The sequence below is a fragment of the Phocoena sinus genome, chromosome 8 (genome assembly GCF_008692025.1).
Source record: "Phocoena sinus isolate mPhoSin1 chromosome 8, mPhoSin1.pri, whole genome shotgun sequence".
Classification (NCBI taxonomy): Eukaryota; Metazoa; Chordata; class Mammalia; order Artiodactyla; family Phocoenidae; genus Phocoena; species Phocoena sinus.
The window spans coordinates 13,468,008-13,491,683 of NC_045770.1; the positions used below are offsets into that span (position 1 = coordinate 13,468,008).

At 36.8% G+C, this 23,676-nt stretch overlaps 1 protein-coding gene across 1 annotated transcript in view; it reads right to left on the reverse strand.

Annotated features, from left to right (window-relative positions):
* CBL (Cbl proto-oncogene) overlaps nucleotides 1–23,676 on the reverse strand; it is an 88,382-nt gene that overhangs the window by 47,021 nt on the left and 17,685 nt on the right. The window contains exon 2 of the mRNA XM_032639439.1: nucleotides 20,433–20,680. Coding sequence (XP_032495330.1) covers nucleotides 20,433–20,680 — 248 coding nt within the window. The remainder of the gene's footprint in view (nucleotides 1–20,432; nucleotides 20,681–23,676) is intronic.

Here is a 23,676-nt window from a genome sequence, read left to right on the forward strand (position 1 = left end):
AGAGTCATAAGAGCATGGGTAGGAGAAGCACTAATTAAAACTAGTATAATTCAGGAGGCTTCTTGGATTTAAAGAATAGATGGGATTTCAACAGACAATACGGAAGGGAAAGGGATTCTAAGCCAAGGGAATGACCAAAGCAAAGGCTCGGTAGAAGAAAGTTCAGGGACTCGAAAATAAATGGACATGGCTAGAATGTATAATCATGGTAGCATAGGATAAAACTTAATAACATAGGCAGGACTCAAAACGTAGAGATTTAACTACCGGGGTGAGAGATATTACAAACGCAGCAGGAAGTCATTAAGGGTTTGGAGTGACATCGAATCTGTTTCGAGGCCATAAATGACAGCAAGCAGTATGAAAGATGAAACAGTGAGGACACGACAAAAGCAGCAAGCTCAATCAGGATGGTACTGCAGTAGAAAGGTAATGGGAGCCTAAACACGGGCAGTACAATAAGACAGATTTGAGAGATACTGCAGAAGTAAAACCAAGAAGGTGAGATGACTGAGTAGGAGAGCGGAGATGATGAACCTGAAACTGAGTCTGAGCAGCTGAGAGTAGGGTCTTAAAAATATATATATATTAATAAAGCTAATACATTTAAAGGGCTTACTATGTGTCAGGCATTTTATATTTTTTATTATTTAATTTTCATTCACAATCCTCTAAGATTGATTCTATTATCCTCACTTTATAGATTAACAAACCTTAGCTGAAAGAAATTAATCCAAGACTCAATCTCAGTAACTCACACCTGTCACCACTACATAATATTAACTGAGGGAACTCAGAAGAGGAAGTTGGTTTGCTAATGAAGAGGATACATTCAATGTTCAGACATGTCGAGTGTGAGATGTCTGAAAGATAATAATATGGCATGTCTAGCAGGCAGCTTGGGAAAGAGGAGCAAGTAGGGAAACAAATTTGTGAAATCATGTATAAGACTGTTGACACTGTTGGGAATGACCTGTCTGCTAATTCCCTCACACAGGATAATCAAAATGAAATAGAATTTTTACCAAATCAACATGTTGCACACCTTAACCTTAAATAATGCTATAAGCCAATTATATCTCAATAAAATTTTAAAAATTAAAAAGAGGGACTTCCCTGGCTGTCCAGTGGTTAAGATTCCACTCTCCCAATGCAGGGGGTGCAGGTTCGATCCCTGGTCAGGGAACTAAGATCCCGCATGCCACGCTGTGTGGCCAAGAAAAAAGAAAATTAAAAAGAAACTGAAGTACAGCTTTGAAAAGATTTGGAATTTCTCCCTTTGGGAGTAGGGGGGTAGGTAGTATGATGGAGTCAGAAAAGGACAGGAGTGGCAGGCTTCTCTTATTTAAAACAAAAACAAAACCATGTGAAGAATATTTGGAAACACTGGGCAATCAATGTTCTAAGTGTGCTATATTCACCTTTATAAGAATATCGTGCTAAATTTTTTAGTTGTTCTCACATGAGGCAGAATTAATGCCACTCTTTGAGACCCAATCTTTGTTTCTCCGTATCTTCTATGCGGATGAAACACACTGAGTTGATGAAAACGCATTGAGTTTCTTAACACTTCTTCAAAGATTCTCAAATGTTAGGGCTTCTAACACCTATTCAGCGGTATTTATCATATTTCCAGCAGGAAAACTGATATGGAACTTAAGTATTAGAGGCACTGTGCAAAAGTAAACAACATTTACTGTGTTTACTAAACTCAGTAAAGTAAAACTCGTGATAAAATTTCAATTATTGTCAAAGGAGCAGAGGTATATTCATGAATGGGGGAAAATAAAGCGTAAGAATATATAAAAAATGGGGCTTCCCTGGTGGCGCATTGGATGAGAGTCCGCCTGCCGATGCAGGAGACACGGGTTCGTGCCCCGGTCCAGGAAGATCCCACATGCTGCGGAGCGGCTGGGCCTGTGAGCCATGGCCGTTGAGCCTGCGGGTCCGGAGCCTGTGCTCCGCAACAGGAGAGGCCACAACATTGAGAGGCCCATATACCTCAAAAAAAAAAAAAAAAAAAAAAAAAAAAGAATATATAAAAAATGGAGAAAAATCATAAATGTATCTTGACTTGAATACAAGAAATTTAAAAGCTTCATAAGAGTTCCAAATTAAACCTCTCATGACGAATTTGTAAAAATCTTCAGAATGCACAAACTTTAAATCTAACAAAATTAGAGACATAACTAAAAATATAAATGGTAATTTAATAACAGAATACAATGAACTCTATTCCAGTAATTTTCACTAATTTATTTCATAAACATTGAATGCTTACTATATGGCAAGCACCATACTTAAACTTATTTAGGGGAAATGGACTATTCCAAACCCTGAGTAAACCAAAAACCATTAAATAGAGCAGGTATCAAAATCCATTCCCTACTCTCACACATAGACACAGTCATATACACATGTGAGTACAAGCACGCGTATTAGACCATGATGGTATTATGGAAGAATTTTTGCTATACGTTCCCCATAAAAGCTAACTCTTATTTCTACAAGCTGTTCAAAAATACAGAAAGAGGGCTTCCCTGGTGGCACAGTGGTTGAGAGTCCGCCTGCCGATGCAGGGGACACAGGTTCGTGCCCCGGTCCGGGAAGATCCCACATGCCGCGGAGCGGCTGGGCCCGTGATCCATGGCCGCTGAGCCTGCGCGTCCGGAGCCTGTGCTCCGCAATGGGAGAGGCCACAACAGTGAGAGGCCCGCGTACCAAAAAAAAAAAAAAAAAAAAAAAATACAGAAAGAGAACTCATTCATTTTGATTACTTCCATAATCAAAGACCATGAGAAAAAAACTATATGCTAATTTCACTTACCAGAATAGATGGAAAAATCCTAAACGATTATTAATAGAATCCAGTGAAGCATTATATATCACCCTAGATATGTGCCCCAAAGAAATTAAAATATATGCCCACACAAAGATTTGGACATGAATGTTCCTATTAGCTGTATTTATAATAGCCCAAAACTGGACACAACTAAAATGTACATCCAACAGGTGAACAGATAAACAAATTGTGGTACACGCATAGAATAAAACTACTTAGCAAACAGAGGAATAAGCTATTCATACGCAATATATATATATATATATGATTAATTCATAGAGCCAATGACTTTATTTCCACTATAGTTCAGTTGCCGCCTTAGTCCAAACTACCAACATCCTACCTGGATTACTGCATTTGACTCCTGACTGGTCAGTCATCTTGTTCTTTCTGGATTGCTTGGCAACGAGCTAACTAGGACCAGGGGCTCCTCCTAACATCTTCCCAAGGGACCTCTGCAGTCTCTAGTTACCAGACAGCTGGTTCTTAGCAACTCCTGTAAAGAGGTGGCACCCAAGACTCACACTTTTTACCTCACTTATCACATTGACCCCCATAAAAAGAGAGAGTGCAGGGGTATATTGGGGTAGGTTGAGTCCCTTTCCTGGAGTCCAGTCTCATGATACAGCCAACTGTGCTCAACTCAAACACTCCTCTCCACAGGACACCAAGAGAATATGGCGCCTCTATACAGGATCATCCTTCCACCTATGAATTCAAGCTTGATGTTCACCTGGAATGTACTGAGAGCAAGATCTCAAAAATACTTGCTGAATGAATACTTGCATAAAGAAAACTTCAGTAGCCTGTGAACCATGACATTTCTTTTTTAAAAATTATGATAAAATATACATGACATAAAATTTATTACTTCAACTATTTTGAAGTGTATACATTTTTCTTAACAATTTGCTCCCTCCCATAATTTTTCAATAAGTGTATATCTCTAATTTTTTTTTAAAAAATCAAATACTTTAGTCCTGCTTTTTGTGAACCAGGCATTATTCTAGGTGCTTTCTAAACATTAACTTATTCATTATAATACAACAATCCTATGAAAGCACTTTTAATGAGATATCTACGGCAAAGAGAAGTAACTTGTCTAAGGTCATATACTGAGATAGTAAATGGCAGAGGAGTCCATCTGGCTGACCCAGCTCACACACTTAGCATCTAACACAACGACTGCTTTAACCTCACGGCGCCATACTACATGTTTACTGACCTGTGTGTGTGCCACTAAGTGAAAGTCACACTAAGAAACTGTGCAATTAGGCAGTACCTTAATCACTCACCTATTCTATAAAACCTTAATCCAGTGATAAAAAATAAAATAGATAATATTCGGTCACATACAGGCCTAAAGAGCCCTTCACAAAAGTTCATGTCAAGAGAACTTAGCTCAAGCTCGCTGTTAACAGCAATAATGATGAAAGATTTCCTTTCTTAAGTGGCTTTTTAATCATGCTCTTTGAAGTTAGAACAGAAGAATAGAAGAAAAGGGATCACTATAATCTGGTTCAACATTACAGGGAAAATAAACCATTCAACTAATTATTTTAAATGTAAATAATATAAGAAAAATACCGTAAGAATAAGAATGAAACAAGTTAAGAAATATTAACTCTGAATACTTAAATCATTTAGATATATTTTATTAGACACTAAGCAGGATGAGTGTTTTGCATGTAAAGGAGTGGGGGGAGGGTTTAAACAAAGAGGAAAGAAAAATGTTAACGAATGTTTTTTATTCCATTTCTTTAACAAATTTAATACAAAGGATTTAAGCTTTCCGAAGATAATATATATTTCAGGTTCAATACACAGTAAGTAAAAAAAAATACATTGCCAGGATTCAAGTTCATAATGCTTCTAACATTTTCACACTACTAGGTACCTCTAGCAAGCATTTGCTGCTTTGTATACTACAGCCAGGCAAAAAAAAAATTCTTGTAGCCAGCTTTTGAGCTTGTTCTTTAAGATGTTCTAATTTAAATGCAGTTGTAGACTTCACAAGTATTATGGTTTTAGAGCAAGTCTTGGTTGGCACTATTAGAGCAACGTGATTAGAAAAGGCTTTTGCACATTCTACTTGACATTCACTGCCTACTTCTCTATACTGCTCTGGTTTTATAAAAGTCATCACTGATGCTTCGAGGGGAGGCAAGGGAGGGTACCTTCACATTCTCTCTCTCTCTTTATCTGCATAATCAAGCCTATGCTCTATTAGAAATATTATGAGTGAAATTCTCTTGCTATGTGAATACCTAATGCTGTAGTAAGTCACAGTATTGGTAGTTTTTGTGTTCAAATGACATGCCTATTAAAATGTTTTAACTTCCCCAAGTTTATGTAGTTTACCATTTCATATACTACTTGAAATATGGCCTCCATGGGATCATTTCTGCAATGTGAAATGAAATACACAATCATCATTCCTTTACATTCAAACAAAGAAAACCAAAGTAATTGGTAATAAACATGTGGTAGATTAGCTTAAAAAAAAAAAAAAAAAAAAAAGGGCCCTGGCACTTACTAGCTGTATGTACTTGGGTAACATATTCTAACTTTCCGAGCCTCGGTTTCCATATTTATAAAGTGTAAAATACATAAAGGCAAAGGCCATGTTCGTTTTGTTCAACATAAAAGAGAGAGTACCCGATTAACATGTGTGGCGAGGTAGGGAGCGAGTAAAGACTAGACCACATTTGAACTTTTCAGGCATATAGCAAGCACGTAATATTAATGGCATCTGAATCTGCAAAAATCCCAAATTAAATTTTAGACCGAGACTCCTGCTTTCAGCCAAGAGGGAACTTGCAGGGACTGGATTTACCCTCCTTGAAAGAACTGAAAAATTGGACAAAACATACGAAATAATGGTTTCCAGAGAGTAGACATCATGCAGCAGAGGACTGTGATCCCTAAGAGAGGGGAAACAAATGGAAGTGAACTCTATGACTGACTGAACTTACTGCCTGGAGTTTCCAGGCCTCAGAACTGGGAGGGGGAACTCAGGCACAGCCTGATAGTCTCTTGAGTTGAGGAGACAGAATTGTGAGTCTGGGGAAACCATGTCAGTTGGAGTCCTCAGTACAGAATACAAGAGAGGAGAGAGCTGCATAGAGAGAGGAAGCTTAGGAGATCTACAGCTGAGCACTGAGGAACAAAGGGAAAGAACCACCTGAAAGGAGTACAGCAAACACTCCCCAGTTCTCATAAAGGAGAAGGAGGGGGGTGGAAATCTGTAGATGGGTAGAGCACGGGTAGAATCTAGCATGTGGCTAGATTACAAGCTATTCATATATCCAGAGAAAACTCTAATCTGAAAAGACACATGCACCCTAATGTTCACAGCAGCACTATTCGCAATAGCCAAGACATGGAAGCAACCAAAATGTCCATCAACAGATGTATGGATAAAGATGTGTGGTGTGTGTGTGTGCATCTGCATACACATATATATACACACATAATGGAATATTACTCAGCCATAAAAAAGAATGAAATAATGCCATTTGCAGCAACATGATGGACCTAGAGATTATCATACTAAATGAAGTAAGACAGAGAAAGACAAATACCATATGATATCACTTATATGTAGAATCTAAAAAAATGATACAAATGAACTTATTTACAAAACAGAAATAGACTCACAGACATACAAAAAAAACTCATGGCTACCAAAGGGGATAAGGGGCAGGGGGAGATAAATTAGAAGTTTGGGATTAACATATACACACTGTTATATATAAAATAAACAAGGACCTGCTGTATAGCACAGGGAACTGTATTCAATATCTATAATGGAAAAGAATCTGATAAAGAATATATATACATACATACATATATAGAGAGAATTACTGTTGTACACCTGAAAATAACATGATATTGTATTACAAAATTAACTATACTTCAATTTAAAAAAGGTTAATTAAAAAAAACAAAAGCTATTCTGGCCTTGCCTAACAAAGTTTAAAAGGATCAAACTATTCAGCTGTATCCCAGAACACAGCTCAAGAATATTTATAAGAATACAAAGTATCCAGCACCTACCACAGTAAAATTAACAATTGTCTAGCATCCAATCAAAAATTAGCAAACACACAATGAAGCAAGAAAATATGACTTAGTGAGGATAAAAACAAATCAGTAGAATTAAATCCATGAGTGACACAGATGACAGAATTGACAGGCAAGGATATCAAAAGTTATTATAACTATATTCTATTTATACAAAAAGGTAGAGGAACTCTTGTACATGTTAAGACATGGAAAACATAAAAAAGATCTAAATCCAACTTCTAGAGATGAAAACTAAAATGGAAGGGACTCGCAGCAGATTAACTACTGCAGAAGAAAGGATTAACTGACTCAAAAACACAGTGATAGAAACTCCCCAAAATAAAACACTGGAAAAAAAGTGAGCAGAGCACCAGTGGCCTGTGGGACAATATCAAGTGGCCAAATATACATATAAATGGAGTCCCCTGAAGGAGAGTAGAAGGAAGGGAACAAAAGAATTTTTTTCTGAAGAAATTATAAGATAAAAATTTTCCAAAACTATAAATTTTAGATTAAAATAGTACAAAGAGCAAATTATGACATTGTCATATCTCTTTCCCAAGTCCAAGGAAGACATTTCTATTCCACCCAGGAAACTTTATCCACTGAACCCCTCAAGACAACAATCTAAGCAGCTACAACCTATCCACAGGACCAGCAATTATTAAAATCTATTTACCAGCCTTGATATTCTGCTCCCTCGAAATGTACAATGGTTCAAACATAAAAAGGGGTAAGATTAGCCTGCCTTGCGCCAGAATTATAAAGCAGTATTGGAACAGTATAACAAGTCTACCCTTTAAGAGATTAGAAGGAACAGTACCAAAATGACAGCAGCATTAATCACTTTCAAAATTGGCTATAGCATTTTTGAAATGTGGACATCAATATAGCAGTTCTTAAAGTGTGTTATGCAATCCCTAGGAGTCCTTGAGACACTTTCAGAGGGTCTGCAATGTTAAAATTATTTCCATAATAATATTAGGACACTACATGATTCATCTTTTCCACTGTGTTGATACTTGCATTGAAGGCACAAAGTTGGGTTGAGTCTGCTGGTGCCTTAGCTGAATCAAGGCAGGAGCACTGAACTGTACATGTAGGCATTGTACTCTTCACCATGACTTGCAGTAAAAACAAAACCAAAATGCCAGTTGCACTTCAGAATGTCCTTGATGAAGCAGGAAACACCATTAATTTTGTTAAATTTTGAATATTGAGGACACTTTAAAAAACACTGTGTGTGACAAAATAAGAAGTATGTGAAAAGCACTCCTGTTGTAATAACAGTTGTCCTCAGGAAACGCATTTGTACAATGTCTTTTTTGTTGTTTTTAAAAAATTTTTTTTATTGGAGCATAGTTGATTTACATGCGCAATGTTTAAATAGTGGAAGTAGTCACTCTTTTGGTGGAATACCTTTTTTTGTAAACCACTTACACCATTTTTTAGTGTACAATTCAGCAGCATTAAGTACATCCACACGTTGTATAATCATCACATCTATCCATGTCCAGAATTTTTTATCATTCCAAACAGAAATGTTAGCAGTAACTACCTAGTCTCTCTCAACCCAGCCTCCTGGTAACCTCATTTCTAACTTTCTGTCTCTATGAATTTGCCTAGATACCTCATATAAGTATAATCATACAATATTTGTCTCTTTGTGTCTGATTTATTTCACTTAGCACAATGCTTTTAAGGTTCAGCCATGTTGTAACATGTATCAGAACTTCATTTCTTTTTATAGCTGGATAATATTCCATTGTATGTATACATCACATATTGCTTGTCCATTCATCTACTGAGGGACACCTGGGTTGTTCCTACCTTTTGGCTATCATAAAATGCTGCTATGAACACGGGTGTACAAATATCTGTTCAAGTCCCTACTTTTGATTCTTTGGGGGTAAATACCTAGAAGAATCGCTGGATCATATGGTAATCCCAGTTTCAACTTTTTGAGGAACCACTAAACTTTTTAAACAGTGGTTGCACTATTTTACATCTCCACTAGCAAAGGATGAGGGTTCCAATGTCTCTTTGCCAACTTTTGTCAGTTTCCCTTTTTTCATAAGACATTCTAATGGGTGTGAAGTGGTATCTCTTTGATTTGCATTTCCCTAATGACATTGAGCTTCGTTTCATGCACTTACTGGCCAACTGTATAACTTCTTGGGAGAAGTGTCTATTCAAATTTTCTGCTTGCTTTTGAATTGGGTTTGTGTATGTGTGTGTTTTTCTGTTGAGTTGTTAGAGTTCTTTACATACTCTGGATTTAAATCCCTTACCAAATATATGTTTTGCAAAAATTTTTTCCCAATTTGTGGGTTGTCTTTTCACTCTCTTGTTAGTGTCCTTTGATGGATAAAGTTTTAAATTTTGATGAAGTTCAACTGATCAATTTTTTCTTTTATTGTCTAAGCTTTTGGTGTCATAACTCAAGAAATCATTGCCCAATCCAAGATCATGAAGATTTTCTAAGAGTTTTTATTTAGCTCTTAAATTTAGGTCTTTGATCACTTAAACTTAATTTTTGTATATAAGGTAAAAGTCCAACTTCATCCTTTTGATTGTGGTTATCCAGTTTTCCCAGCACAATTTGTTGAAAAGACTTGGCATCCCTGTTGAAAATTAATTGACCATACGTGTGAAGGTGTATTTCTGGGCTATTTTATTCCATTGGTCTATATGTCTGTCCTTATGCCAGTACCACACCATCTTGATTACTGTAGCTTTGTAGTAAAGCTTTGAAATCAGGAAGTGTGAGTCTTCCAATTCTGTCGTTTTGCTAAATTGTTTTGTTTGTTTTGAGGTCCCTTGAGATTTTCTGGGGGGGGCTGCATTGGGTCTTTGTTGCTGCGTGCAGCCTTTCTCTAGTTGCGGCAAGTGGGGGCTACTCTTCGTTGCAGTGCATGGGCTTCTCATTGCGGTGGCTTCTCTTGTTGTGGAGCACAGGCTCTAGGCGCGCGGGCTTCAGTAGTTGCGGCACGTGGGCTTAGTTGCTCCATAGCATGTGGGATATTCCTGGACCAGGGATTGAACCCATGTCCCCTGCATTGGCAGGCAGATTCTTAACCATTGTGCTATCAGGGAAGTCCTACTGAGATTCTTAATGAATTTTAAGATTAGCCTGTCAATTTCTACCAAAAGGGCAGCTAGAATTCTAATAGGAATTGCACTGGACCTATAGATCAATGTGGAGAGTACTGCCATCTTAACAATACTAAATCTTCCCAATCTATGACATGGAATATCTTTCCGTTTATTTGGTTCTTTTTTAACTTCTTTCAGCAGCATTTTATTGTTTTCAGTGTACAAGTCTTTAGCCTCTTTGGTTAAATTTATTCCTAAATATTTTATTCTCTTTGATGCTATTATAAATGGAATTGTTTTCTTAATTTCATTTTTGGATTGTTTACTGCTAGTGTGTGGAAAGAATACAATTGAGTTTTGTAAAGTTTTGCATTTGATCTTGTATCCTGCAACTTTGCAGAACTCAACTATTGGTTCTAGTAGTGGTGGTTTTTTTAGTGGATTCCTTAGGATTTTCTACAAACAAGATCATGTCATATACAAATAGAGACAGTTTTACTTCTTCCTTTTCCTTGTGGGTGCTTTTTACTTCTTTTTCTTGCCTAATCGCTCTGGCTAGAACCTCATATGTTGAATAGAACCTATGTTGAATAGAAGTGGTGAGAGCAGACACCCTTGTCTTATTTCTGATGTTAGGTGGAAAGCTTTCAGTCTTTCACCATTGAGTATAATGTTAGCTGTGGGATTTTCATACATGGCATGGAACACCATTTCTACTTAAAAGAATGACTAATAGACAAAGTATGGTTACTCAGACTCGAATATTTGGCAGACAGTTTCTCCAAAATAAACAAAGTGACCTGTCACCTCAAGGAAAACAACTGATAGTTCTTGTTGTCAATGATAAAACTCAAGCTTTTAAGCAAAAATTAGAATTAAAAAAAAAAAGCCTATCCTCCACTATGAGCTTAACAGTTTCCAAATAAAACTTTTCTAATGATATTTAATTAATGAATGTGATTGTAGAATGATGTGTCAACACTTGAAAATCTACATAACCTAGTGAACCAATATTTTCCAAGTGACCAAGGTATGATGCTACAAAATCGTGCATGGGTAAAAGATTCATTCCAGATGCAAGACAGACCAATGAATGTTAATGTAACAAGGTATAAAATGTTCACTGAGGCAGTTTAAGAGATTTGCAAAAATGTAAAACTACTTATTTTTTTTAATATTTTCCAGGGAGTTCCCTAGTGGCCTAGTGGTTAGGATTCCAGGCTTTCATTGCCGTGGCCCAGGTTCAACCCCTCCTCGGGCAGCTAAGATCCTGCAAGCCGTGCGGCGTGGCCAAAAGGAAAAAAAAAAAGAATTGAAAAAAATTTTTTTCCATTAAAATGTCTTCACGTTTAAAAAAATGTTTTTACGTCAACATGTAATGGGCTTGTTACTGTTATTATTAAATGTTAATAGTTATTTTAAATATTTTTCAATTTCTCGGTTTTAATATTGAATATAGTAAATATTGATAGATATAACCCACATACATGAAAGTTCTTTGAGGTCCTCAGTGATTTACAGAGTGTAAAGGGGTCCTGAAACCAAAAAGCTTGAGGAGAAAACTGTATTAATTAACAAAAGCTCTACACAGCAAAGTAGATATTTGGTTTAAAGCAAACAAACAGTACTTTAGGCACTCATTCAGCCAACACCTACATTAGAATTTCTTAAGATCTTATTATCACATATTAACAAACCATAGTAACTTATGATTGACTGATCTGCAAGCACTGTCATATTAGAGTTGTACAGGATGGTTTTGAGAACTAAATGTGACTTCTTCACCGTCATGAAACTTCACCTTCTCCATTTTAGCCCAGTTTTCTAGCCTCTTAAGCTGGTAACTTAGGACTTTGTCTGACTAGGTTCACTGAACTCAACTGAATCTACCAATCATGTTACTACAAGAAATGGGAAGTTTTCCAGGATTGTCCTTGTGAATCCAAGCTGTCACCTAAGAGGTATCACATCTTTTTCTTTGTTTAAAAAATAATTTCGTTGATTATATATTAATTATAGAAAATTTAGAAAATACATAAACAGAAAGAAAATTTAAATTACCTCTAATTCCAGTACCTAGAAATAAGTACTGTTGATATTTTGGTATCATTCCTTCCAGGTTTTTTCTATATTTCTTACTTTTTACAAAAATGAGATCTTATTAGTTATACATACAATTCTGTGGTCTCTTTTCTTCTCCTTTATAGAAATATTATAGTCATCATGCTGTACATTATATCCCCAGGACTTACTCATCTTATAACTGGAAATTTGTACCTTTTGACACCTTCACCTATTTAATACATTGTTTGCCTATCATTAATCTTCATAGACAAAAAATTTTTAGTGTCTACATTGTACACAATATCTTCTCTTGTTTATGTAATTCATCTTATGTTGGACATTTAGGTTGTTTCTAGGTTTTGCCTTTCATATACAGCATCTAAATGAATGGCTTTGTAATTGTATTTTAACCCAAATCCCTTTTCTGTTCTTTCTGATAAACTTCTAAAAGTGGAACTATTGAGCAAAATTCTAAATCTTTCTATATAAATCACCCTCCAGACAGAAAGGCTAAACCAGTTTCATTCTACCACAACCAGGTATGAGAGTACTCACATTCCTATACCCTCCTTTTAAACACTAATTATAAGTAGATTTTTCCTTTTGTTGTGTTTGATTTTTCCCTTTTTTTTTGCCAATCTTTCAGGTCAAAAGAAAATTATTTTATGACTAACAAATTGGACTGTTCTTTACTATTCATATTTGGTCTTTTATGCTTCTTCTTTCATGGATTATTTATTTCCTTTGCTAATTTTCTATTTAGACAGAATTTGGAGGGGGGAAGGGAGGATACTTATTTATTTTTCTTTCCTTTTTTTTAAATTGAAGTGTAGTTGATTTACAAAGTTGTGTTAATTTCTGCTGTACAGCAAAGAGATTCAGTTATACATATACATACATTCTTTTTAATATTCTTTTCCATTATGGTTTATCACAGGATATTGAATATAGTTCCCTGTGTTATACAGTAGGACCTTGTTGTTTATCCATTCTACATATACTAGTTTGCATCTGCTAACCTCAAACTCCCACTCCATCCTTCCTCCACTCCCCTTCCCTTTGGCAACCACAGGTATGTTCTTTAAGTCTGTGAGTCTGTTTCTGTTTTGTAAATAAGTTCATTTGTATCATTTTTTTTTAGATTCTGCATATCAGTGATATCATATGATATTTGTCTTTCTCTTACTTACTTCACTTAGTATGATAATCTCTAGGTCCATCCACGTTGCTGCAAATGGCATTATTTCATTCTTTTTTTATGGCTGAGTACTGTTCAATTGTACATATATACACACACACACACCACATCTTCTTTATCCATTCATCTGTCAGTGGACATTTAGGTTGTTTCCATGTCTTGGCTTTTGTGAATAGTGCTGCTATGAACATAGGAGTGCATGTATCTTTTTGAATTACAGTTTTGTCCAGATATATGCCCAGAAGTCGGATTGCTATTATCATATGGCACCTCTATTTTTAGTTTTTTGAGGAACCTCCATACTGTTTTCCATAGTGGCTGCACCAACTTACATTTCCACCAACAGTACAGGAGGAAAAAAAAACAGTACAGGAGGGTTCCCCTTTTAGAGAGAATTTTTTGTTTTTGTTTTATTATTCCTTGCCTACTACTTTAATCTATTCTCTCCTTTCTTCCTTTGTTGTGCCTCCTTTTAAATCTGCTTTGCTGACTTCTCTCCCCCGCCAGATGATTTTTGCCTACTCTCATGGCTTTAAATACTATTCTTGAACATCACCAAATTTCTATCTCTATTCCAGACCTCTCCTTCTGAAGTCCAAACTCTAATATAGCCAACCAATTGCCTGCTTGACATATCACCTTAGATGGCTCATGAGAATATCTCAAACTTAAAGTTGTCCAAAATGGAACTCTTAATTCCCCCTCTCTCAATGTACTTCTCCCCACATTTGTACTCTGAATTCCCCATTTTAGTAACTGCCGCCACCAATTGACAGAGTTAATGACCACAAACCTACATCCTTGATTCTCCCCTGTCATCTTTTCTCACCCTTCTCTTGTCCAATCCACCAGCAATTCTTATTGAGTCTAGCTCCAGTCCACCTCTTATTGGTCCATTTTTCTTCCTTTCAACTTTTTTATCCTTAGTCTATCCTATCTCATCTCTTACCTGGTATACAGCAGTAACCTTTTAACCTATCTCTCTACTTCCATCATTTCTACTTCCACAAGCCTAATCCATTTCCCACACAACAGCCAATACTATCACTGTAGAAGAAAACTCAGATCATGACTTTCCCCTGTTTTATACCTTTCCATGGCTTCCCATTACACCATCTACACACTGGCTCAAACCAGAAACCTATCCAATCCATTAGCAAATCATGTTATGCTAGCTTTAAAACACAGCAAGTTCTGTCCATTTCTTTCCATCTCTACTACCACCACTTTGTTTCAAGCCATCATCATCTCTCTCCTGAACCAAAAAGACAGGAGCTTGGTGCTGTCGCTTTCCCAGTTGTAAGAAAGGCATTCCTGGGCTTCCCTGGTGGCGCAGTGGTTGGGAGTCCGCCTGCCAAGGCAGGGGACACGGGCTCGTGCCCGGATCCGGGAAGATCCCACATGCCGCGGAGCGGCTGGGCCCGTGAGCCATGGCCGCTGAGCCTGCGCGTCCGGAGCCTGTGCTCCGCGACGGGAGGCCACAGCTGTGAGAGGCCCGCGTACCGGAAATAAAAAAAAATAGAAAGGCATTCCTAATGTAAGTGGGAATCTTTTCTCACCAAGCCCAAACTCCTCAACAAAAAGTTCTAAGCCACCATTATCTACCAAGAGGATCTGGCACACTTGTTGAAACCTATTTTCAGGGTGCTAGGGAAAAACTATATCAGTACAAATACTGCTGTTAGCTTGTGAATCACCACTCTTCCACTGGAGGATAATCTGGAAACCAAAAGAATACTAGTTCAGTGGTTATAGCTTGGAAACTAATGGAAAACGAGAGAACATAAGGTTATAAGCATCATGAGAGCTGTTTACTGCTCCATCACTGTTCTTAGAGCAGTGCCTACCACAGAGAAAATACTCACTACTATTTTTTCTTTAATGAATGGTTAGCACATAAGCTTTTAGTTATTTCTGAATTATTCCTGGCTGAATACAACAAAACCAAATTTTGACAATTTCAGTTTATAACTACCTCTAAAAAGACAACATAATTACAACAGAAAAGTTTAATCTTACTTCCAAAATGGATACAATAAGACAATGACAATTTAAAATTAACTGCACTGTATAATCCCATTCAGCTTCTACTATAACATCCTGCGCTCTAACGAAAACAGGCGCAAAAACGAGAGTTAAAGATAAAAGGCAAGAAAGCAGCTTATGGTTTTGCTGAATTAACTTTTTATAAAGTCTAAGAAGAATGAGGGCAAATATCTTCAGAGAAGTTAATTTACCTAATATCCTCTCTAAAACAAGAACAGGAAGCAACTATATTATATACTGATAGGTACACTTATGTACACTCTTCTAGAGAATATTTAAGGGATTAGCTCCTCAACATCCAGTCTGGCAACAAATTCCCTCATGTACATGGCTTTGGGGAAACAGATATGTTCCCCAAGCTATAGCAGGTTTGTTTAGAGATGACACCTTGCCCTCGCTGGACTAATCACAGCACTTAGCTTTTCTTTCCAGAGTTGACTGGTCCAGAGATAATCAATTGATCTATACCAAGCCTAAGTCAAAACTGGAACCAAGAGGTAGATGCTCTGCTACCGTAAGAAACCTGTAAGATGTAAATCTTGGGTGTAGCAGAGGCCAGATTTCCCCACAATTCAGACATTAATCTGCATTGAGAGAATGCAGTGTCCTGGTAGCATTTTCAACCATGGTTTCAGTTATTCCTGAGGCTTGCCTGCATTCTTGCCCTTAGTGCAACTCAAAATATTCACTTCTTCTAGAATATTACCAGTCTACAAATTTTCTCTCTCCCAAGAAGAAAAAGCAGGAACAAAGCATAAAAGGTCTATAACATTCTTTTGTGATAAAAAACAAAAACATTGAGCAAAAAAATAGAAACTTTCTCAACCTGATAAGGGCATCTATGAAAATCCCACAACTAACATCATACTCAATGGTGAAAGACTGAAAGCTTTCCTCCTAACATCAGGAACAAGACAAGGATGTCTGCTCTCACTACTTCTATTCAACATAGGTTCTATTCAACATATGAGGTTCCAGCCAGAGCGATTAGGCAAGAAAAAAAGCAACCACAAAGGAAAGGAAGAGGGCTTCCCTGGTGGCGCAGTGGTTGAGAGTCCGCCTGCTGATGCAGGGGACCCGGGTTCGTGCCCCGGTGCGGGAAGATCCCACATGCCGCAGGAGCGGCTGGGCCCGTGAGCCATGGCCACTGGCGTCCGGAGCCTGTGCTCCACAGCGGGAGGGACCACAGCAGTGAGAGCCCCGCGTACCGCAAAAAAAAAAGAAAAAAAAAAAAAGGAAAGGAAGAAGTAAAACTATCATCATTTGCATACAAATAGAGATCATGCAAACATGATCTTATTTACATAATATTCTAGGTAATCCACTAAAAAAACGACTACGACTAGAACCAATAGATGAGTTCTGCAAAGCTGCAGGATACAAGGTCAAATACAAAACTTCACAAAATTCAACTGTATTCTTCCCACACACCAGCAATGAACAATCCAAAAATGAAATTAAGAAAACAGTTCCATTTATAATAGCATCAGAAAGAATAAAAATATTTAGGAATAAATTTAACCAAAGAGGCAAAAGACTTATACACTGAAAACAATAAAATGCTGCTGAAAGAAATTAAAGAAGACCCAAATAAATGGAAAGACATTCCATGTTCATAGACTGGGAAGACTTAGTATCGTTAAGATGGCCGTACTCCCCACATTGATCTAGAGGTCCACTGCAACTCTTATTAGAATTCCAGATGCCCTTTTGGTAGTAATTTTCAGGCTAATCCTAAAATTCATTAAGAATCTCAAGAGGGGGGCTTCCCTGGTGGCGCAGTGGTTGAGAGTCCGCCTGCCGATGCAGGCGACACGGGTTCGTGTCCCGGTCCGGGAGGATCCAGCGTGCCGCGGAGCGGCTGGGCCCGTGAGCCATGGCCGCTGAGCCCGCGCGTCCGGAAACTGTGCTCCGCAGCGGGAGAGGCCGCAACAGTGAGGGGCCCGCGTATCGCAAAAAAGGAAAAAAAAAAAAAAAAAAAAAAATGAGCAGAGGATTCAAACAGACATTTCTCCAGAGAACATATACAAATGGGCAATAAACATGTAAAAAGACTGCTCATTATGTTACTCATTAGGGAAATGAAAATCAAAACCACAAAGAGATATCTACTTCATACCCAGTAAGATGTCTATAACCAAAATAATAATAATAAGTATTGGTGAGAAGTCGGAACCCCCATACATTGCTCGGGGAATGTAAAATGGTGCAGCTGCAGTGGAAACAGTTTGGTGGTTCCTCAAAGTGTTAACCATAGAATTACCATATGACTCAGTAATTCCAGTCCTAGGTATATACCCAATAGAACTGAAAACATAGAGCTTCACAAAAAATTGTACATAAATGTTCATAGCAGCATTATTAATAATAGTCAAAAGTGGAAACAACCCAAATGTCCATAATCAAAATGTCAATACAATAAAATATTATTTAGCCATAAAAAAGAAAGTAGTACTATTCTATGCTACAACATGGATGAACGTGAAAACATGCTACGTGAAAGAAGCCAGACAAAAAAGGCCACATGTTTTATGATTCCACTTAAATGAAATGTCTAGAACAGGCAAATCCGCAGAGACGGAAAGTAAATATTAGTGATCACCAAAGGCTGGAGGGAAGCAGGAGTGGGTAAAGGGGAGTGACTGCTAATGAACATGGGGTTTCTTTTTGGGGTGACAGAAATGTTCTAGAATTATATAGTAGTGATGGTTGCACAACTTTGTGAACACACTAAAAACCACTAAATTATACACTTTACAAGGTAAATTTTATAGTATATGAATTATATCTCAATTTTTTAAACTGAATACAAAAAAAGCCTCCTAACAACCAAAATACAGATCGCAAAGATGGTACAGTAAAGCCATATATTCTCCTTTACTGGAAAAAAAAAATGTATTCTCACCTCAAATTTATTTATTCTCACTTTATATATAATTTGTACAAACCTGGTTGTACGGTCAAAGCCTATAGTGGATTAAAAGCTTCATATTAGGGGAAATGAAATTGATACGGACAGACATACTGACAGTAAGGTTTTGTTAAAAAGGTAAAAGAACTTACAAGCATTGTGTAAAGCCATTTAGGAAGGGCAAATTGGTCTACGCATTTCATTAGGTTCTGGCAGTACCAATGATTAACAGCCTGATACAACAATCTATACTTATAGTAATGAAGATGATTAATATAATAAGAGCTAACCCACTTATCACTTGCAATGTGCCAATCACTGTTGTAAGTACCGAACATTTAGCTACTTATTAAACTCCCAACGATCCTACAAGGAAAGTAATACTATTATCTCATTTTACAGATGAAGAAACCGAAGAATCACACAGCTAAGTTAAGTGGAAAAGTTAAGATTCAAACTAAGGCAGTTGGCTTCAGAGTCCCTCCTCTTCTTAACCAGTAGACTATTCTGCCTCTCAGTGACGAACTGTGTCATTAAAAAAAAAAAAAAAAAGTCAAACAATGTTCAGTGTGCCTAAGAAGATTGAAAAATCTACAATTTTTATTCCACTATTTAAAAAAAAAAAAAAAAACCTGTTCTATGGCAGCCTGTTATCTATAGGAGAAAGTCTTAAGGTCAAAAAACAGCTCTTTACAATCTGACTCCAACCCATATTTCCAGCTTATCTATCTCCCCTAATTCTAGCCAAACCAGACCGCTCACGTTCCTTAAACAAACAGAGCCTGCATTTTCATGCCACTGTGTTAAAAGCCTTTTCTTCACTTCTCTGCCTAGAAAATTCCTACTTACCCTTCAAAATCTAGCTCAAATAACACTTCCTCTGTGCCACCTTCCCCGATGCCACTAGGTAAAACTGTTCGTACAGCATTTTGTACATATCTCTATTAAAGTATTTATCACGTGACATCAGAATTGAATACTTAACTCTCCTTTTCACCGCCTAGAATTAGAACCTAGTACACTGTGGATAATAAATAAAATTTTTAAGTTTTGGTACGTAATAAAGTCCAAAATTATTTTTTAAATTCAGCAATACAAAATGACAAAAGTCATGAAATTTAAATAATTTAAATGGACAAAGTTCATTTTCACATAAATGAGATGTTACAAAGGTTCCTACAGATTGAATTCAGTTACCAGAAACCTTTTTAAGAAGAAAATACTAATACTCTGGACCAAACCTGAGTAATCTGTCCCAGTAAAGGTAACATGAATAACGATGTGGGTAAAATTTTAAGTGAGAGATGAAGGTTCCCAGAATCCAAGCCAACAGAGTCAAACGCTACAAGGATACCATTTAGTAAGTTACTGTTTGGCATGCTAACTGAATGCCCTCAGAAATTACTGTCCCTCCCAATTCAAGTCACTTCTCAAGTGTAAGTTACTCCCTAAAAATTATAATAGAATTTACATTTTATTACTTGTTCCAGATGAGTTAATATTTAATTCCAACTAGACAAAACCAAACACAACTATACCATGGATACAATCAACCTGTTTCTCTCCCAGTGCATAATATACGACAACCAAGCCAATAACATATGGGACAGTCAGTATAGTTTTCAGTATTTAATAAGTACAAAAGAATACCTATTGGTCCCTCAAATGTTTATTGAATTAACTGCATTTTGCCAATTCTATTTGAAAAGTATTCTATTCTATCCTATTTGAAAAGTTACTTTACCTATAAAGGAAATGTCATTTCACTTGGCTTTATTAAAAAAACAGTTATCCAAACTACTGGCTAATTTTTTTCCTATTATCCCATACTTATAACCTACCTAATATGCTACCAGCTTGGGCAAAACCCTCTTACTGTTTACTGCCAACCCCAACTTCTTTCTTTCAGACTCTCACCTATCCACAAACTTTCACGATCTTCAGGGCCTCTGAAAGACCTACTGCCTCCAACTCATCTTCATGACTGTAAGTCACTGACTTTTCAGAGGTAAACAAATAATCAGAGCTAGGGATGGATCAATACTCTCCAAGGTAACCTTTTATACAAAACACAGCTTTAAGTCAAATGTCAACTTTGCATTCTATTCCTGTTGACATAAAATTAAAAACAACTCAACTATTTCTATGTGTTACCTATTCGGGCAGTCACAGACCTGAATAAATATTTGTGTAGTATTCTCCATTACCTAGGCTGAGAATTCTCCTCATACATTCTTTCTTTCCCCTCCTTGAAGAGGCTTATGGTCTGCTTAGTTTTCTTCATCAAATTCTCCATGAACACCCTAAAATACTCATTTTCTCCAAGGGTCTCCATCTTCCCCTCATATCTTGACAAGATAGTGCGGAGATGCTGGTAGGTGTCTGGCAGCAGGTCTAAGATATAAGGTGGGCTATTCTTTAGCGCCAGCTTTGGGTTCTGACACAGCCGCACCACCTGCAACAAATGGAAAAGAAGGGCTATTACTTGGAGGATCTTAAGGGCAATTTCCTTTTTTAAGTTTAGAAAATTATAAAATATGTGCTCTTTTGCGGAAATACGAAAAATGCACAAGAATATAAGAAATGATCCATAACCCACACACACACCCACAGGCAATCACTTTACATTTTTAGTAGTCTCCCTAGAGGGTGGGTTCTTAAAACCATATCTAACAGTTCAGACAACACATAGAAGACTAAACAATTGGGGTGGGGAAGACATCCACATACATGCCTAAAAAAATGCTAGATGAAGCATGGCGAATTCCTCTGAAATGCATGGCTCACGCCACAGCAGAATAAAGAAAATTTCCAGGGGCAGAAATAAAGAACGTGGCTGCCCTGGGAGGTAAACCTGGTAACGTAGGAGCCTAGAGCTTTAACAACCACTAGGGGACAGGAGCACAGAGGCCTTGGAGCCAGCAAAGAGTTGAACTGAGACACCATTCCTTCCCATATAAATGCAGAACTCTCAGAATTTGCCTGGTTAATTCATTTTACCTTCTTTTACTTTCAACTTTTCTCAGTTCTTAGTTTTAAGTAGGTCTCTTTTAAAGAACATATAGTTAGACTTCTTTAATCCAATGTAACAATCTTTTTTTTTAACTGGTGAGTTTATATTTGTTGTAATGACTAATAATTTGTATTTATTCCTACCATCTTATTTAGTACATTCCATTTATGTGGATTTTTGTGTGTCTGGAAGAGACATAAATTAGTGGGACAGAAAAGTCTAGAAATAGACCCGCACATATATAGACCCTTGACATCACAAAGGAGTGATCTTTCCCAAAACCAGTAGTGGAACAATCCATATAGGAAAAAAAGAAAATCAAACTAAATCCTTACCTTACACTATGCAAAAAACAAAACAAAACAAAAAACCTAGATGGGCTCTAGACCTAAATGCGAAAGGCAAATAAAGTTTTAGAAGATAAGAAAACTATCTTTCATTACTTCATGATGGAGAAAAAATCCTTAAACAGGACCATAAAAAACATTAATAAAGGAAAATATTAATTAAATTCTACTATACTCTAAAAGAACTTCTAAGATACCACAAAAGAGTAAAAACACATGTACAAAATCAGTGAAGATATTTACAATACGTATATATCCAGTATATATAAAGAACATCTACAAATCAGTAAGATAGGGACGGTCTTTTTTTTTTTTGGCTACACCGCGCAGCACACAGGATCTTAGTTCCCCGACCAGGGATCAAACCCATGCCCCCAGCAGTGGAAGCATGGAGTCCTAACCACTGGACCACCAGGGAATCCCCAAAAATGGACAAAAGACTTGAATAAAAACTTGACAAAAGAAGATATCCAAATAACCAATAAACATATGAAATGGTGCTTAATCTCACTGATCATTTTAATTTCATTAAAATGACAATTGTAAGCTCTCAATTAGATACTATCACTACACACACCAAATTGGCAATGCCAACCACTGGCAAGGAGCAAGGACCTTCAAATACTGCTGGTGGGAATCTAAACTAATAAAACCACCCTGGAAGACAGTTCGGCACTGTACGGTCAGGCTAAAGACTTATATGCCCTACAAACCTGCAGATCTCCGCCTGGAAAGGTATACTGGGATACACATACAAAAATGTGTAACAACTAACAACTGCAAACAACCCAGATGTCCATCAACAGTAGAGTGGATAAACTGTAGTATATTTATTAGCAACAATACACTACCATGTGGATGCTCCTCTCAAACAAAGTAGATCTAAAGAAACCAGAAACAAAATATATATATTACAATTACATGTATATGACTACATTACTATTACAAAGATATCCCTCTAAACTATACTGATGCAATATGCATACATAGGTGGTAAAAATATAAGTAACAGAAAGAAAATAATTTTACTTTACTTGTAGCTGATATAACTGTCCATGAATAAAATGAAAGAATTGACAAAACATTAGAAACAAAACAGTTTAATAGGTTGCTGGATTCAAAACTGATATACCAAAATGGCATTCATAAAAATTTTATAAATAATTTTAAAATGTAATTTTAATTGCTGCCATTTTGAATGGCATAAATAAAAATTTAAGGCTCCTAGGAATATATCTAACAAAAAATGTGTAAGACTCTTATGAAGAAAACTACAAAACTTCACTGAAGAACATAAAAACAGAAATTAATGAAGAACTCTATCATGTTTAAGGAGACGTCAGTTCTCCCCCAGATTAATATATAAATGCAGTGCAATTTCTATCAAAATTCCAAAAAGATTTTTCATGGAACTTAACAAGGTGATCCCAAAACCCACATGGAAGAAAAAGAGACCAAAACCAGCCAAGCCTATTTTGAAAAGTCACAAAGTAGGTGGTAGTTACCCAATGAGTTATCAAGACTTTTTAAAATCTTATAATTAAAATAGTGTGATGTTGACCAAAGACAGATAAATGGCCAAATGGAAAAGAAGAGAGCCCAAACAGAGACACGCATGTATGGAAATTCAGCATCGGAAGTGGCATTACAAATCAGTTCAAGAGGAATTCCCTGGAGGTCCAGTGGTTAGGACTAGGCGGTTCCATTGCAGAGGGCACGGGTTCAATCCCTGGTAGAGGAACTAAGATCCCTCATGCCGTTCAGTGTGGCCAAAAAAAGACAAAAGAAAAAAACACACACAAATCAGTTCAAGAGAAAAACTACTGGAAAACTGGTTATCCATACGGGAAAAAAAATTACATCCCTTACGTGTTACATGAAAAGTAAATTTCAGATGAATTAAAGATCTTGTGTGGAGAAAAAACTTTAAAGCTTTTAGAAAAAAAATTGGAAAATATTTGTTGAACTTTATGATGTCAGAGAGGAAGTATTTCTTAAGACACAAAAGCAAATCATAACCATAAACAAAACAAAATGACAACCCACAGAATAGGAGAAAATATTTGCAAACAAAGCGACCGACAAGGGATT